The following is a 17,107-nucleotide window of genomic DNA, read 5'->3' as shown; positions in this document are numbered from 1 at the left end:
AACACACTTACTGAATCCATACCTGTAGTATATATATATATATATATATATATATATATATAAGTGTGGACATAACACAAACAGGATATGACCATGAGCTGTCTTTAGCCTTTTCATGAGTTGCAGGGCATTCCTGACCTCGCTGGCTCACGCTAACAAACAGCAGTGAGCTCATGGGGTGAAAATAGTCCAGTTGGAGGGGGGAGAGCGGGACAGCTGGGGTATTTAAAGGAGAGGAGTCCCGTGCGATGTCCCAAACCACTCAATAGAAGACTATCAAGGAGATCACACTACCGGAGATTGCGGAGAAGACAACTGACACTTTGCAGGTCCAACTTGTGTCCAGGACAATCACTGACATGATGTCCCAGCATGCAGCCTTGACCGGCTTGTTCGCCGATGACCCTTTCTTCACCCAGGAGGGGTTGCTGTGGCCGCTGCGTCACGAGCTTCTCTCATCACTGCAACAAGACTTCTTCAACCAGAGAACCAAAGTGGCTGACAGCCTCCTGGGAGGAATTCACAACAGGCATCACTCGCTCAATTTTAGCCAGTTTCCCCTGGTTTCCTCCAGTTTAATGAGGTATGTACCATGCATGTGGTTCCACCTGATTGGCTTTGTTAAAGAGGGTTTTCAAATATAAGGGTGGTTGGTTCTGGTCCAGTGGAGGAGTTTGGGCAGATGAGGCTTTCTCCCCCTGATTTGTTTCTTGTTTCTGAACGAGTCACAAAAAACACAGATTCACAGATGTTGATTTCACACTCCTGCATTTCTAAAAAAAAAAGCTCAACTTTCAACAGGAGCAGTTTGGCTCAAACAAGATTTTGCCTTGTTGTTGGCTGGACCGAGGTCAGATCACATTCCCACCACAAACTAATCTCACTAGATTTTATTATTGACCAGTCCAAGTCTGCTTCCTCTTAAAGGTTTTAATGTGGTTATTTTTAGTCTGGGACACTTCGGCACGTGACATGGAGTAGCCGGGGTTCGAGCCACCAACTAACTAACCTCTAACCAATCAGCACAGGTTTGAAAACGCCCTCAGACACGGTGGAGCACAAGCTGAATCTTGTTCTATTTTTTTCAGGTTGAGTGGTACTAAAGAGAAGGACACTACCAGGAAGGAGCTCCACAAGGAAGCCCAGCTGGCCACATCAAACAGCAATGACCTCCTTGTGACCCTGGATGCTCGCGGTTATGCCCCCAACGACATCACTGTCAAACTGGAGGGGCGGAGCCTGGCAGTGGTGGCTATGAAGCAGGCCGGAGCAGAAGAAAGCCAGTCCTGTGCCTCTTCTTCCTCCAACGCCTCCTTCTGCTCCTCTGCCTCCTCTCAGATGGGATTTGTCCAGAAGATTGACCTTCCACCTCACCTGGATCTGGCGGGTCTTTCCTGTTCCCTGATGGATAACGGCCAGCTGCGTATCCATGCCCCTGTGGCCAAGCAGCCAATCGGTGAGGAGCAGGAGGTGCCCGTTCGATTCAGGACGTCACTGGACTTTCCTATTTCCAAGGACAAGACTGGAGAAGAACAGCGAGACTAATGCACTCATGACAAACATCTGTTTTTCATTTAAATGAAAACACTTTTTCTAATTCAAAAAATATAAATGTTATGCCCACACACAAACACACTTCCAATTTAAGACTGTCTGTATTGAGTTAAGTTTACCATAACTATTTGAAGATAATATTTATTTTATCATTGTTTACAATATGTTTGAACTGTTGAATAAAATAAAGTGTTGATTTTCAGAGTTATACTTTATTAGTACAGTGTATAAAAGAGGGAAAGATGCCAGGAGATGAAACTTGATGAAAAGTTCTTACTTACCTCTTGCATCAAGCCATTCAAATAGTTTACTTTTGACATAACCCAATGAAGGGAATATGGAGGTGCACTGGCAGTTTTAAGTTGTATTGCTGTATTGTGTGTTATGCTTCAGAAAGATGTAGTTGTATTCTGTGTGATCTACTATAAAATACACTCATCTAAAGGATTATTAGGAACACCTGTTCAATTTCTCATTAATGCAATTATCTAATCAACCAATCACATGACAGTTGCCTCAATGCATTTAGCGGTGTGGTTCTGGTCAAGACAATCTCCTGAACTCAAAACTGAATGTCAGAATGGGAAAGAAAGGTGATTTAAGCAATTTTGAGCGTGGCATGGTTGTTGGTGCCAGACGGGCCGGTCTGAGTATTTCACAATCTGCTCAGTTACTGGGATTTTCACGCACAACCATTTCTAGGGTTTACAAAGAATGGTGTGAAAAGGGAAAAACATCCAGTATGCGGCAGTCCTGTGGGCGAAAATGCCTTGTTGATGAGAATGGGCCGACTGATTCAAGCTGATAGAAGAGCAACTTTGACTAAAATAACCACTTGATACAACCAAGGTATGCAGCAAAGTATTTGTGAAGCCACAACACGCAAAACCTTGAGGCGGATGGGCTACAACAGCAGAAGACCCCAGCGGGTACCACCCATCTCCACTACAAATAGGAAAAAGAGGCTACAATTTGCAAAAGCTCACGAAAATTTGACATTTGAAGACAGGAAAATGTTGCCTGGTCTGATGAGTCTCGGTTTCTGTTGAGACGTTCAGATGGTAGAGAAAACAGAATGAGAACATGGATCCATCATGCCTAGTTACCACTGTGCAGGCTGATGGTGTAATGGTGTCGGGGATGTTTTCTTAGCACACTTTAGGCCCCTTAGTGCCAATTGGGCATTGTTTAAATGCCACGGCCTACCTGAGCATTGTTTCTGACCATGTCCATCCCTCTATTGCCACCATGTACCCATCCTCTGATGACTACTTCCAGCAGGATAAGGCACCATGTCACAAAGCTCCAATCATTTTAAATTGGTTTCTTGAACATGACAATGAGTTCACTGTACTAAAATGGCCCCCCACAGTCACCAGATCTCAACCCAATAGAGCATTTTTGGGATGTGGTGGAGCAGGAGCTTCGTGCCCTGGATGTGCGTCCCACAAATCTCCACCAACTGCAAGATGCTATCCTATCAATAGGGGCCAACATTTCTAAAGAATGCTTTCAGCACCTTGTTAAATCAATGCCACGTAGAATAAAGGCAGTTCTGAAGGGGAAAGGGAGTCAAACACAGTATTAGTATGGTGTTCCTAATAATCCTTTAGGTGATTGTAGATTGAAAAACACTAACATTTAACATGTGACATCTGCTAATGGAAACCTCAGTGCTTCCCCTCTCTCCATCAAAGCTACAACCGTGCTGGCTATTAGTGGACATACACATATGGACGAATAAATGTTCATAAATTTATTCAAATAACTATGTTGTAACACACTGTATATCTTCTACTCCATTACTTTTAGAATCATGACAAATAGAGTTCCCTCTTTTTATTTTGGGGGTTTTCAGAGCTACAGAACAACCTGGAGCTCAACGCCCTGAAGACAGTGGAGATGGTTGTGGACTTCAGGAAGTACGCAGCCCCACCTTCCCCCCTCACCCTGGGTCACTCCCCTGTCAACACTGTGGATTCCTTCCGTTTCCTGGGCTCCATCATCACCCAGGACCTCAAGTGGGAGCTGGACATCAGATTACCTAATCTGGAATATCACTTTCAGTATATCCTGTAACTTTAGATCAACTATAAGAAGGTGAACTTGAATTATTACGGCTTTTACTGTAAAGCACAGCAGGTTTCTAGGCAACAGTGGTAGTAGAGGAAATGTTGGTTACACCAACAGCAAACCCTCCCCCCTCAGGCCAGACCATCTCGTTTCAGCCTTTGCGGTCTATAAAGGATCCGTCCCACAAAGACTGAAGGCTGACTCCTCCGAAGGATACAGCCGCTAGATTGAGACACAGCTAGATTCTGCAGGTTGCTGGCAAAGGGTGTTTTAGGGATAAGGACATAGTTGGAACAGGATCCTGGAGTAACCCAAATCAACAGGTGGAGGCTGGGCATGTAGACCGGATTTAGCTGAAGCCATCTGCGAGAACCGGCAAGTGGCAGGCGGAGGCTGGAGTTTTTTTTAGCTGCAGCTGCAGACGCAGGCGGCTACTGTGTGTTTCTTGCAGAGGCCAAATGTGAAGGTATTTTAGCTACCAGTGGAGGCGGCAGAGTCAATAGATGATGGTGAAAGCCGCTGATTGCCAGAGTTCTTCACATGGAGGCGGCAGCTGCAGGTTGCAGAAGGATGTCGTTACAGGTCTCCATCTTAATCTGGAGGTACAAACTCAATTCAATTCAATTCAATTCATTTTATTTTGTATAGCCCAAAATCGCAAATTACAAATTTGCCTCAGAGGGCTTTACAGTCTGTACACATGCAACATCCTCTGTCCCGAAACCCTCACATCGGCACAGGAAAAACTCCCCAAAATATGAAAAAACCCTTCAATGGGGAAAAAAGGGAAGAAACCTTAGGGAGAACGTCAGAGGAGGGATCCCTCTCCCGGGATGGACAGACTGCAATGGATGTCATGTGTACAGAATCAACAATGTAAAAGATGTACAATACATTCAATTTCTCTAACTGAAATGATACAAGTAATTGCAAGTAGCAGAAGAGGTGTACGGCAGGACCACTGCAGGGACAACCTCCATCAGATCGAACCACCATCCACAGAGGCTTCTGTGGGGAGGGAGAGCAGAAAGATGTTGGTTTTTGATGACAGTAATATGAATCATATTTAAAGTAATGATGATGGCAGCAGCAGGTGTCAGCAGAGCCATGAGCCAGGAGTCAGAACCGGGGTCCGCACGAAACTATGATCCACGGAGACCTGCTAGGCGAGAAAGCACAAAAAACTCCCGGAAAGAAGCTTAATTAGTGATGTACATTAATAAAGCATGGATGATTGTGGGAGGAGAGAGTGAGAGTGAGAGAGGGGCTCGGTGTGTCCTAAGAAGTCCCCCGGCAGTCTAAGCCTAGAGCAGCTTAACTAAGGGCTGGTCCAGGCTAACCTGAGCCAGCCCTAACTATAAGCAATATCAAAGAGGAACGTTTTAAGCTTTATCTTAAATGAACTGACCGAGTCTGCCCCCCGGACTGAAAGTGGAAGCTGGTTCCACAAAAGAGGAGCTTGATAACTGAAGGCTCTGGCCCCCATCCTACTTTTTAAAACTCTAGGAACCACAAGTAGCCCAGCATCTATGGAGCGTAGATGCCTTGTAGGACAATACGGTGTAACAAGCTCTTTAAGATAAGACGGTGCCTCACCAGCAAGTGCCTTGTAGGTGAGGAGAAGTACCTTAAATTCTATTCTTGATTTAACAGGAAGCCAGTGCAGAGAAGTTAATACAGGAGTTATATGATCCCATTTCTTAGTTCTTGTTAATACACGTGCTGCAGCATTCTGAATCAGTTGGAGAGGTTTAAGCGATTTACAAGAGCAGCCTGATAACAAAGAATTACAGTAATCCAGTCTAGAAGTAACAAATGCATGAACTAGTTTTTCTGCATCACTTTGAGACAGGAAGTTCCTGATTTTTGATATATTCCGTAGATGAAAAAAGGCAGTCCTTGAAGTCTTCTTTATATGAGAGTTGAAGGACATATCCTGGTCGAAGAGAACTCCAAGATTTCTGACGGTGCTGTTGGATACCAGAGCAATTCCATCCATAGAGACTGTATCACGTGACAGCTGACTTCGAAGGCGCTCTGGGCCTATCATGATAACTTCCGTTTTTTCCGAGTTTAACATCAGGAAGTTGCAGGTCATCCAAGTTTTGATGTCTCCAAGACAGTCCTGAAGTCTAACAAGTTGGTTGGTGTCTTCTGGCTTGATCGATAGATACAGTTGAGTATCGTCTGCATAACAATGGAAGTTTATGCGGTGTTTTCTGATAACGTCGCCCAAAGGAAGCATGTACAGGGTAAATAGAATCGGTCCAAGCACAGAACCTTGTGGGACTCCGTGACCAACATTCGTGGTCCTCGATGATTCACCGTTCACAAACACAAACTGGGATCGATCCGATAAATAAGATTTAAACCAGCTGAGTGCAGTTCCTTTGATGCCAATCAAGTGTTCCAGTCTCTGCAGCAGGATACGGTGATCGATGGTGTCAAATGCAGCACTGAGGTCCAGCAATACAAGAAAAGATACAAGTCCTTGGTCCGATGCAAGTAGAAGATCATTTGTAATTTTCACCAGTGCCGTTTCTGTGCTGTGATGCATTCGAAATCCTGACTGGAAATCCTCGAACAAAGCATTGTTTTGTAGAAAGTCACATAATTGATTCGCGACAGATTTCTCCAGGATCTTAGCGAGGAAGGGAAGATTAGAGATGGGTCTGTAGTTAGCCAACACCTCTGGAGCTAGGGTAGGTTTCTTCAGAAGAGGTTTAATTACAGCTACCTTGAAGGACTGTGGTACATGTCCTGTCAACAAAGACAGATTCATAATATCCAGTAGGGATGTGCTAATTAACGGAAAAACTTCCTTAAGCAGCTTAGTTGGAATCGGATCCAGGAGACAAGTGGAAGAGTTGGATTTCAAAATTGTAGAAGTCAGTTGATCAAGGTTGATGGAAGAGAAACCATCCAAGTAGGTATCAGGGCCCACGGCTGCATCCAAGGATCCTACATCCGCGGACGGGTTGGCTCCGGTTGGGGGTAGTAGACCATCAATTTTCTCTTTGATAGTCAGAATCTTATTATTGAAGAAGTTCATAAAGTTGTTACTACTGAGGTCCACAGGAATACACGGCTCGACAGCGCTGTGACTCTCTGTCAGTCTGGCTACAGTGCTGAAGAGAAACCTGGAGTTGTTTTTATTTTTCTCGATTAATGATGAGTAATAAGATGCTCTTGCGTTACGGAGAGCCTTCTTATATGTTTTAACGCTGTCTTGCCAAGTTAGCCTAGATCCTTCTGATTTGGTGGAACGCCATAACCGCTCAAGTTTCCGCACAGTTTGCTTTAGGTTCCGGGTTTGAGAGTTATACCAAGGCGCGAACTTCCTTCTTGTTGCCATTCTTCTTTTGAGGGGAGCAATACCGTCCAGCGCCATTCTCAAAGAGCCTGTGGCAGTATCGACAAGATGGTCGATTTGTGACGGACTGAAGTTTTCACAGGAGTCTTCTGATATCTTGAGACAGGACACTGAACTTAGAGCAGAGGGAATGGTTTCTTTAAATGAGGCTACAGCGGTGTCCGATAAACATCGACTGTAGAAACCCTTGGCAGGAGGAGGAGATTCTGGCAGTAGAAATTCAAAGGTTATCAGACAATGGTCGGACAGGAGAGGGTTCTGTGGAAAGATTGTTAAGTGTTCTATCACAATACCATACACAAGAACCAAGTCGAGGGTGTGGTTAAAACAATGAGTTGGTTTGTTTACAGTCTGACAGAAACCAATTGATTCCAGCAAAGAGAGAAATGAAGTACCAAGGCTGTCGTTATCGACATCCACATGAATGTTAAAGTCACCCACTATAATTACCTTGTCCGTTTTAAGGACCAAACTCGTTAAGAACTGTGAAAATTCACATAAAAATTCAGAATAAGGACCTGGGGCCCTGTACACTATTACAAAGAGAACCGGCTGGATTATTTTCCAGGTTGGTTGTGAAAGACTGAAAGTCAGACTTTCAAATGAGTTATAATCCAGTTTAGGTTTAAGGTTTATTAAAAGGCAGGAGTCATAAATAGCTGCCACTCCACCCCCTCGGCCTGTGCCTCGGGGGATAACTGCAGGTTACTTTGCGACTGATGGTTTTTTCAGCTGATCGTGTAAAAGGTGACTCGGCAGCTGGAGGCCCCTTTGGTACGTCTAGGTTAAAGCTGCAGCGGAGGCACAACAGAAATGGCCGTTGCTCTGGGTAACCCAACGGTCTGTTGAGACCACCAGGTTCCTGTATCCCTGGTCCATGGAGACACCTGTTCCTCCTTCACACTCGGGGGGGACAACAGCGCATTTGCTGTTTTGATGTGTCGCCCAAACCTCTATTTGCATTCGAAGGACAACAATTCAACACACAAGTGCTCATATACTTAGTAGATTAATCGATAATTGTACAGTAACAATATGTCAGAGTATTGATTTGAATCCAAATCTTACAGCCAGGACAGCTAATGAAGTACATGTTTTTGTAGAAATGCATAATAATAGGTTGCGTCATTCTGTCACAGGGCTGGTGCGGGTAGGCAGAGGCAGGACTCAGACGCAGACTTCTGAAAAAGTATTTTTAATTAATCCAAAAAGTGGCAAAACCGCCAACAGGGACCAGGGACATTTCCCAAGAACATGTAACATGCAAAGATGATGCAACAAGGGACAAACGGCACACAGGCTTAAACACACAGGGGAGGTGCAGGTGATTGGACGCAGGTGAAAACAATCATGGACACAGCAGACAGGGAAGACAGAACAAGGCAGGAAGTGAAGTTACCCCAGGGACAAAAGAGACATGAGACTACAAAATAAAACAGGAAGAAAACCCAAACCGTGACAAAGCTGAATCGATAATGCATATAGATTATTTCAATCCGATCCAAGTTAGGTGAATTAATCAGATCTACTCATCTCCTTTGCACGAGCCCATAGAGCATGTGCACTCTTAAAAGGGTCTAAGAGGTACAACTACATAGAATTGTATGGCGTAGCTGGTTGGCAGCAGACATCTCTGTAGCACATAATCGTTGATGCTCATTTCAAATGTTTCAAACTAAATCCAGGGCTGATTCTACAGGGTGCCCCGTTGTGAATTCTATTTGAAAAGAAGCACGCACAAACACACACACACACACACAAACAAACAAAAGCAAGGAGGCAGCGAACGGATCAATTTTCTCATCTTTTAATAACACATTCATATCTATGCTCTGTTTTGTTTACAGGGAGTTTAAAACAAGTGTTGATGAGGACTAAAGGAATTAGGCAGGCAGAGGGTGAGAGTCCATATACTGTAAAGACCGGATTCGCCGCCCGGTGGAGGGAGGGAGGGAGCCTGCACACACTCCATGTCAGTGGGGGGGTCGGAGGTCAGGGGAAATGGTACGCAGCCTCTCCCCCCCCCGCAGCTACCCGGATGGTGAAAACAGGCTCTTTTTCAAAACAACTCATTAGAAAAGAAAAGGATTGATGGATCAGTGTAGAAGGTCCTCGTAGGGCGCTTTAATTCATGTAGGTTTGTACACAGAGAGAAAGAAAACACTAAATGCACCCGAACACAAGAGATACAATCTGCTGTCAAAGAAAAAGAGGAAAAAAACACATCAGAAGTCAATAAAAATATCTAAGTTAAAATGTTTGTCCACGTAATTGACAAAAGAAAATACAAATTGGGGAAAGCTGAATCATATATTTTGGATTATGTGTTTTTATAATTAAAAAAATTTAAAGTTTTTTGTCATCCACCTTCAGACTATTATTTAATAATCGTTTGATATACAACTAATAAAAGCAGGAAGAAAAGAAAATCTTTGGAAGAAGTAAGTTTGTTTTCCTTTAATAGACTATTGACTACAGTATATGGAGATGCTGCTACCGTTATTCATTTAACTATATTTCAACTTTTTTTTATTCCGACATTTGTTTCATTTTTCAAAAGATGGAAAAATTAACCATTTACTTTTTTTTCCCAAGAGGTAGATCAACAAAACAATTACATGGTTACGGGTGTCGTGGCCTTGTTCAGGGGGTGAAATCACAGGGTTGGGGGGGCGGGGGGGAGGGGGGGTGCAGCAGGGCAAAGATGAAAGAGGATTGTGGGTGTAGGAAAAAAAAAACGTGACTGAATCAACTGTAAAACCCGCCGCTCACTTCCACATGATGGACACGGACCAATCAGGTTCCTGAATGTTCCACACGATGCAGGAAGAACTAAATCATAACCGGCTGCCCACACCGCCCCACAATGTGTACGGGTGTTTTGTCTTTTTTTTTTTTTCAGTCCCACCTAAAGCTGGAGAGAGGCAATTTAAAAACAAAAGCTAAAGTTGAAGGGTAAAGAAGATGTCACATGGACCGTCCGTGCTTTTTTTGTCTGCATCTCTGACTGATTTGAGGTAGCGTTCCCAGTTATGTGTTAGGAGGTCTGTTTGTTTCGTCGGCTTTTCCCTCCTCCGTTGTCTCCGTTTGGGACAGGGGGGGGGGGGACGGGGACAATACAAGGAGAATTTGTACGGCTTGAGCACCAGACCAGCGGTCCACGCCCACGTTTTTTAACTTTAAAAAGGACGCCGCCACTTGATTTCCGACCATCTGCTGCACACCGCTGACACTGCACATCGTTTTCTAAAGCACGAGCAGCGTCCCCATTAGAGAATTCTTCCCCATCAGCTCATCGTTTCTGGTGGTGCGGCCACTTTCTACTGGGGGTAGCAGGCGTTTTACATAGCGGCCTATAGTGAATGGGATAAAACATGCGTGGGTACCATCCTTTTGGGCGTCTTGGAATACGCTTGGTACAACTAAACCAGTACGTTTCACACTTCAATTGGAGTTTGTCGCGTGTTGATAAGTTGCATCAGCTGGCCCGGCTCAACTTGCATAAAAATGAAAGAGGACACAGGGTTGACTTTTGGCCCCAGAAATGAGGCTCATCTCCCGTTGGGGTCAGGACGCCGGCTTTGGATCTGTGGGTCGCGTCACACAGGTCAGAGATCGCCTTGTGGATGCAGCTGAAATATCTAAAATACTACGCGAGGTGACAGTATCTGCTAGGAGCGGATCCCCTTCCTGTGCATTGGGCACAGTTACTGTCAAGCACTGAGCCAAGTGATTTAGTACATTTTCCTATTTAGAGGCTGGTTTGTTTCGATTTGGGACGTTCCAAAAAGAAAACGAGAAATGATCAAATATTTCTATTTTTTGCCAAAAAGTGTTAGGATTTCGATAGTTAAACAATTTTTAAAAACGGTGGTTAAAGTAAAGAAAAAATTAAAATTGAAAAGTCTTGAACAGAAGTGAGGCTAAAAGGAACACGATGTAGACCAGCGCGAGAGAGGGCGAGGGACCCAGGAGATCCCACCCACTCGAAAATGAAACAAATATTGTTGTTTCTAAATAAAAATGAATTTAAAAAACATGTCACTTTCCTCCCAGAGTTTAAAGGGCAACTCAATTTTAAGGGGACATAAATCATTTTGTTTTGCAGAAGGACAAGAGGAAGGCTGTCAAAGATAAAGACCCCAACCCCCCTTCCTTCTACACCTTCAAAAAGAATTGCCCAAGTCGTTTTTTCGACATATTTCATTCATTCGTGCAACAGTACGTCTCCAGATGTCACGTCTACTATAAAAGGCTTGCTGTATTGACAAAAAAAGGAAATAAAAAGAATGCCAACTGATCCAAAATGGCGTCGGGCTGAATAGCGACGCCTAAATTGCGTGTCTTGGTGGAGGTGAACAGAGCTCTATGGGCGACCCGCGTCACACTGCAAAGTTTACCAAAGACACAATGGAATAGACCTTGCCCTGTTTTGGGGTGAGCCGGTGACGGCTGAAGGTGGAGGTCGCCGGGCGGAGGTGATGGGAGAAGATGGAGTTATCTGGCAGTGTCCTTCGGCAGCTCGGTGCCGTCTGTCCTCACTGTGCGGCTCCTCCCGTTCAGATTCCTTTTAGCGTTTTTTTTACTCAAAAAATACAAAAGTATCGCGACCACCTTTTTAAAATCTTATATACGGGTTTGAATCTATTTCACAAGTGTGTCCATGTTGTTTAAAACTTGCCTTTCTTTTTTTTTATTGATCTCAAAAAGTTCCACAATCAGTTGGAACACAGACGGAGGGCCCCATAGGTTCTCGTCCAACTTTTTTCTGCTTTTTTTTTTTCTGCTAAAGTCTCACCCAACCAACGTCCCCTGACAGAAATGAACATTTAAAACCGGAAACATGCACGCACACTGACACGCACACTGACACGCACACTGACACGCACCAGAGGTGATCTACGGTGTTGCGGTCAGTGCACAGGTAATAAATATTCACATTCAGAGAAGTCAGAGCTAGTTCAGCAGTGTGTTGGCGCTTGTGTGTGTGTGTGTGTGTGTGTGAGAGAGCGTGTGTGGCTGGAACGGCCTCTGCATAATCACGCTGCAGATGGACCTCTCTGATCTGACGAGCTCCAAAACAGGGGGTAAAAGAAATGGCCTTTTAAAGCTAGCTCTCACATCTTCTTTGAGGGCGAGAAACCTCCACCTCCTGAACTCTTGGAGCCCTTGTAATGTTTGGCGCTTGGTGATGATGTCATCACAGTGAGGTGGGTGAACGGGAAAAACCCAGAGGAGGAGTGTCACATCCTCGCTGGAGACGTGAGCCACGTATGCAATTCGGGTGTCCCTCCCCCCCCCCTCTGTCTAGTGAACACCAATATCAGCTACTCCACTCACACCTCAGGAAGACAGAGAGCATGTTTTCCTCAATTTACAAGAACAAAAGTTTTAAAAAAGGCTAAATGGTCCTTGATCCATTTCCTCTGTAGACCAGCAGTTTATCAACATCTGCTTCGGAGAAAAACACGCGGCCTCGTCATCCTGAGCACATTCACCCATCATCTCGCACGCCAAAAAAGAAAAAAAAAACAGAAAAAATACAACCAAAGAAACAACACAAGAAAAAAAAATACTTTTCTTTTAAAAAAATAAACAATATTCAGCTCTGTTTTATCTCGTATAAAACACCAGCAAGCAAAAAAAAGTAAGGAATACTGAGGTAACTTTACCCTGAGGTAGTTTTTTTCTTTTTCATTTATGTCTCTAATCTGTTCTAATCTTGGGTAAGAGCATCTAGGCGAAGACCCCGCCCCTCATTATCATATACGGGCAGGGTCTGGAGGCTCCCCCCACAGGCCTTTGGCAGATTGGGAGAGAGAATGAGGAAGCCGCCCCCCCCCCCCCCCCCCCACCCTCATTTCGGTCTGATTTTACCTTGAGCTTAAGGCAAGGAGCTGGGAGACCCCGCGATGAACCAAGGCCGGTCTCAAACCTTCTTTTATCAGTAATAATACTAGAACAAGACTATACGCATTAGAGGCCTTGTTGGTCCGAATGAACAAAGACACCTTCTAATGCAGGGATGGTCTCAAAGCTCCTCTGAGAACGCCACCCTGTGTCCGAGACCGGCCTCGAGCGTCCGGCGCCAGGAGGAGGCAATGGGCGGAGTCTCGAGACGCGCCTTGTCCACCTGTCCTTCACCGCACGGCGCTTTGGTACGGGGCGGGACAAACCTCACACCCGACTCGCTGCCTTTGATACATTCACCCGAGGGGCCGGGCTAACTCACATATCATATATATATAATATATATAAAATATGCCGTTTAAGGTGCGGGGCCGATACCCAGCTGGCGTAGCGCCGGCTGGGTCTTGTGTGTGTGAGCTGGACCGCTGCATTAGAACTGCAGGACCAGCTGCGACCGCCACTCCCCTTACTGTCTCCTGCTGCGCCTCCCACCACACGGCGAATAGTGAGGAGGGGGCCTCAGTGCCTCCTCAGCCCAGAGCCCTGTTGTAGGCTACATTATGCTACATGTGATAGACGAGGGGCTGGGCAATGTACAGAAGACCCCCTTCTTTTTCTCTTTGAATTGGTTTTTAAAAAGGCAAGGCGGCCAGACGCAGCATTTCTTTACATTTACATGAAGATTATATATTTACAACCTCATATTTTCTTCTTTCAAACTCTCCGCTATTCGGAAGAGCTCCTTTTTTTTTTTTTTTTAAAGAGCAGTGTTAACATCTGCGGCCCCTCTGTCTAGACTTTCATTGGCTGGGCAGGTTAAGGGGCGTGTGGGGGCGCCACCCCCCCTTGTGCCGTCTGTTTCCCCACTCTCTCTCCCGGCTCTGCTTCACTGCATTCTATCAATAATAGCTCTGAATAAAACATTTCTATACATATATCTCTATGTTTAAAAAAAAAAAACACCTTTAAAATATAGGCCTGACTGCAGATGGCAGGAGAGGCCTGTAGGGGGCGACAGAGGGACCAACGGCCCCACTAGTGTGTCTCGGACGGGTGGTGAACCTGCAGCAGGCGAGCAGCCCGCTGAGACACTCACTAGGAGGACGCCTCTCTCCACCTCCCCTTACCTCCTCCCCCCATCCTCACTCAGCCTCTTTCTGGCCTGGCATCTGGCGTCTGTTCTCACGTTTTCTTACTCTATTCATTTCATCTTTTGATTTTAATCACCGTCTTCCTCTCGGGCGCCCTCCCTCCCTCTCTGTCTGTCGCTGTATCGTGTGTCGCTCTCCTGCATCATCTGTCTGTCTCTCTGTTTGTTTTGTCTGTGTCTGTCAATACGTCTTTCTGTCTGTGTGTGTCTCTCCGTCAGGCTGTGGGGGGGGGGGGGGGGACCCCACAGCACGTGTTGAGGGTGGCGGGGGACCCTCACTTCCTGCGTGGCTGGTGGTCCTGAGTCAATCCCTGCGTGGGGCTGCCCATCTCTGTGAAGCCCTGGGGGTTAGGGGCGGGGCCCGAGCCTGGACCCATGCCCCCTTTCTGTGGCTGCTTCACTTGGGTCAGGATGTCACGGATTTTCCTCTGAGCCAACTGCAGGACAAGGGACACATGACAAGGGTTTGTGTCACATTGAAAACGCTAGACTAAATGTCTTGTCAAGATCTAGGAGTGTGAAGATACAAAGACGGGGACGAGCTGGTGGACATATCGGAGCATTTAGCAGCTGGAGAGACAAGGTGTAGGGTGCATCTTACGCTGATAAACCTACAGATTCTACAGAAGTCGCTGCATCTGACGTTAGAATTTTGATACATTGAATCTGAATCAAACTCTTCCGATGATGGTTGAGTAAAGCAGCTCAACCTTAATGCGTGGAAGCAGTACCTGGCTGGCGTAGAAATGTCCATTGATCTTCACAATGACCTGGTCGTTTTCATCAGGTGTCTGCTCCCTGGGGACCACCACCTCAGCCGCTGTCAGGTTCTGCAGCTCGTTCACCTGAAGACAGGTTTATTTTTCTTTAGGAGGGAGTAACAGCGTACATCGGATCGTTGGCCTGGCATTTTTAATTGTTTAACACAGTGCAAGAGGGGACAGAAGCGAGAGATTTACCGTCTTGCCCCCCTTGCCAATAACCCTCCCCGCAGCTGCGGCGGCCATCTTGATGTGAGTCTCCAGTTTGACCTCCTCCTTCGGTCCAAAGAAGTTCTCCTCCTTCAGCTTGCCGTAGATTCTGCCCTGAGCCTGCAGAAGGCAGAAGCACAGGTTAGCGATGCTTTTGGAAATTGATGCACACCAAAAAACATTTTAAATAAGTGGGATAAATGTTGATCAGCTGGGAAAGTCTGGTTTGTGTTTACCTTAAACTGAGCCTCTGGGGGTCCCGTCACGACCACCATCCTCATTTTACAGTCTGGAGCTTCAGCTGGGGCGATCTGGAGGAGAAACCCATGGGTGATTAGCACCTCCTGACTCCCTACAAGCTATGAAGCTGCAGATTCCCCTCCAGCCTCTGGTCCCCACAGTCTCATTCACAATTTCAACTAGTCTTTAAGTGTTAAAAAACAAAAGACGAGGGTCTTTGTTAAAAATGTACAGCCATGACCGCCATTCAAGGTTCAAGGTCATGTCACCGACCTTGATGGAAGCCCCGGCAAAGCGGCTGAGCTGTTTGATGTGCTGCCCTTTCTTGCCGATGATGGCTCCCACTGCCTGTGCTGGAATGTAAACGTGGACCGTCTCCTGCTCCGGAGCCTGAAATCACAAATTACAGAAGACATTACAGATTGTTTCTGTAAGCACACGCCTTATAACGTGGTCGGTGAGTGTGTGCATATACACACATGAATACATACATACATATAAACATACTGTATATCGGGATTCTCTTGTACCCATATCTAAAACAATATTGTGCTGCACTAAGAACACTCAACAGATATAACAAAATTAACTTTGATGACTTGGATCACTTCATCTGAATACATTGAGTGGGGATTACTTCCAGGATCAGATTGTCATCTTTTGCCTCCTGTTCTTAACACCATCAAAAGAAGAAGTACTACAGAAGGCGGTTCGCATCGCCATCTCTCGGGGAAACTTAGACAGCCGTTCATACCCCAAAGCAGCCGTAGGGGGCGCTACCGGGCGCGTTTCCAGGCGGGGGAGGAGGCATATTGGAGGAGGACGGGAAGAGGCCCAGAGCACCAAGGTTTAAGCCGGGGATCAGGTGGGTCTGTTGCTGAAGAGAAGGAGACTGCAGGTCAGAGTCCATCTCCTGCTTCACTAGTCTGTGAGATGAAGCTAGCAGGAGCCCTTCGGTGCTCAATGTCAAACAAAAACAAAAACACTATAATGAAGCGTGCACTCACATTCATCGCAGCGATGTCGTTCTCGTAGGCCTCTCTGACCTTCTTCATGACCTCCACCTCGGCGTTGGAGCAGTTTTCCAACGAGCCTTTGACTGTGATGGTCCTCTCTGGGTTGTACAGCGTCAGGTCCTGGAGACTGAAACCGTTACACATTATTTCAATGTGACCAGTGGCTCTTTCCATCCTTAAAATGTTTTGTTTTGCTCCTTAAAAAACACCCAATAGCTGTCCCCAACTATATTCTCTTGTTAAATATCACATTTTGGTAATGAACTAAAACAGGATTTTTGAGAAAAGGGGTCCACAAACAGACTTTATGTGCAAACCTAGCATTTCTCACACTACCATTGGCCAGTCTGCATTTGAGAGGGCGGGACTCACGGGGAGATGGTGATCTTGGTGTCCGTGTCCTGCTCCACTTTTTTCAGGTTGCGTCCCTCCTTCCCAATCAGGCGTCCCACAAAGTTGTTGTGAGCCAGAATCTTTAGAGGAACCTCATCAGCACTGCGAAGGGAAAGCCGGCAGCCATTAGAAGGGATTGTGTTGGTCCCACGCCGTTTAGTTCTGCTGTATGGGAGAGCCCAGCGGGAGACTAGGACATATCTACCTCTCAGTTAGGCCAAGTTAAAAGATGTACTACATGTTGCTGTGTGTTATAATGAAATACATTTAAAACATTTATCGAGCGTCACTTCCATCACTAAACATCATCCATAACAGCCTCTCACCACTCAAAGGTCATTCAGTCTATAAATCTTTCACTACTACAAGTAACAGCCGCATATATTTAACACTTTAATGGATATGTGTTCTCATAATCTGTAGAAAA

General features: G+C 45.6%; 2 protein-coding genes across 4 annotated transcripts in view; one reads left to right on the top strand and one right to left on the bottom strand.

Annotated features, from left to right (window-relative positions):
- Positions 1 to 245: 245 nt before the first annotated feature.
- Positions 246 to 1,762, top strand: hspb9 (heat shock protein, alpha-crystallin-related, 9). Its single transcript, XM_037476218.2, has 2 exons — positions 246 to 583; positions 1,089 to 1,762. Exons 1-2 carry the CDS (start codon positions 360 to 362, stop codon positions 1,543 to 1,545), a joined length of 681 nt encoding a protein of 226 aa, XP_037332115.2. The 5' UTR covers positions 246 to 359; the 3' UTR covers positions 1,546 to 1,762.
- Positions 1,763 to 14,299: 12,537 nt separating this feature from the next.
- Positions 14,300 to 17,107, bottom strand: part of igf2bp1 (insulin-like growth factor 2 mRNA binding protein 1) — a 28,015-nt gene continuing 25,207 nt past the window's right edge. For 2 of the 3 annotated variants that reach the window (XM_037476125.2, XM_037476127.2), the window contains 8 exons: positions 16,660 to 16,782; positions 16,279 to 16,414; positions 16,026 to 16,148; positions 15,545 to 15,661; positions 15,268 to 15,342; positions 15,020 to 15,151; positions 14,792 to 14,905; positions 14,300 to 14,497 (listed from right to left, as the gene is read on the bottom strand). In XM_037476125.2, the coding sequence (XP_037332022.1) occupies positions 14,336 to 14,497; positions 14,792 to 14,905; positions 15,020 to 15,151; positions 15,268 to 15,342; positions 15,545 to 15,661; positions 16,026 to 16,148; positions 16,279 to 16,414; positions 16,660 to 16,782 (982 nt within the window). In that variant the 3' untranslated portion in view covers positions 14,300 to 14,335. The remainder of the gene's footprint in view (positions 14,498 to 14,791; positions 14,906 to 15,019; positions 15,152 to 15,267; positions 15,343 to 15,544; positions 15,662 to 16,025; positions 16,149 to 16,278; positions 16,415 to 16,659; positions 16,783 to 17,107) is intronic. The other variant, XM_037476126.2, reaches the window with a different exon arrangement.

Source organism: Pungitius pungitius, chromosome 12 (assembly GCF_949316345.1).
Source record: "Pungitius pungitius chromosome 12, fPunPun2.1, whole genome shotgun sequence".
NCBI classification, from domain to species: Eukaryota; Metazoa; Chordata; class Actinopteri; order Perciformes; family Gasterosteidae; genus Pungitius; species Pungitius pungitius.
This window is presented reverse-complemented; position numbering and strand designations above follow the sequence as displayed.

What these genes read in the sequence shown, in the direction of transcription:
- hspb9 (XM_037476218.2), top strand. Translation starts at nt 360, where the DNA reads ATGATGTCCCAGCATGCAGCCTTGACCGGCTTGTTCGCCGATGACCCT. An exon ending in GTTTCCTCCAGTTTAATGAG is followed by an intron (nt 584 to 1,088) that starts GTATGTACCATG and finishes TATTTTTTTCAG; the next exon opens with GTTGAGTGGTACTAAAGAGA.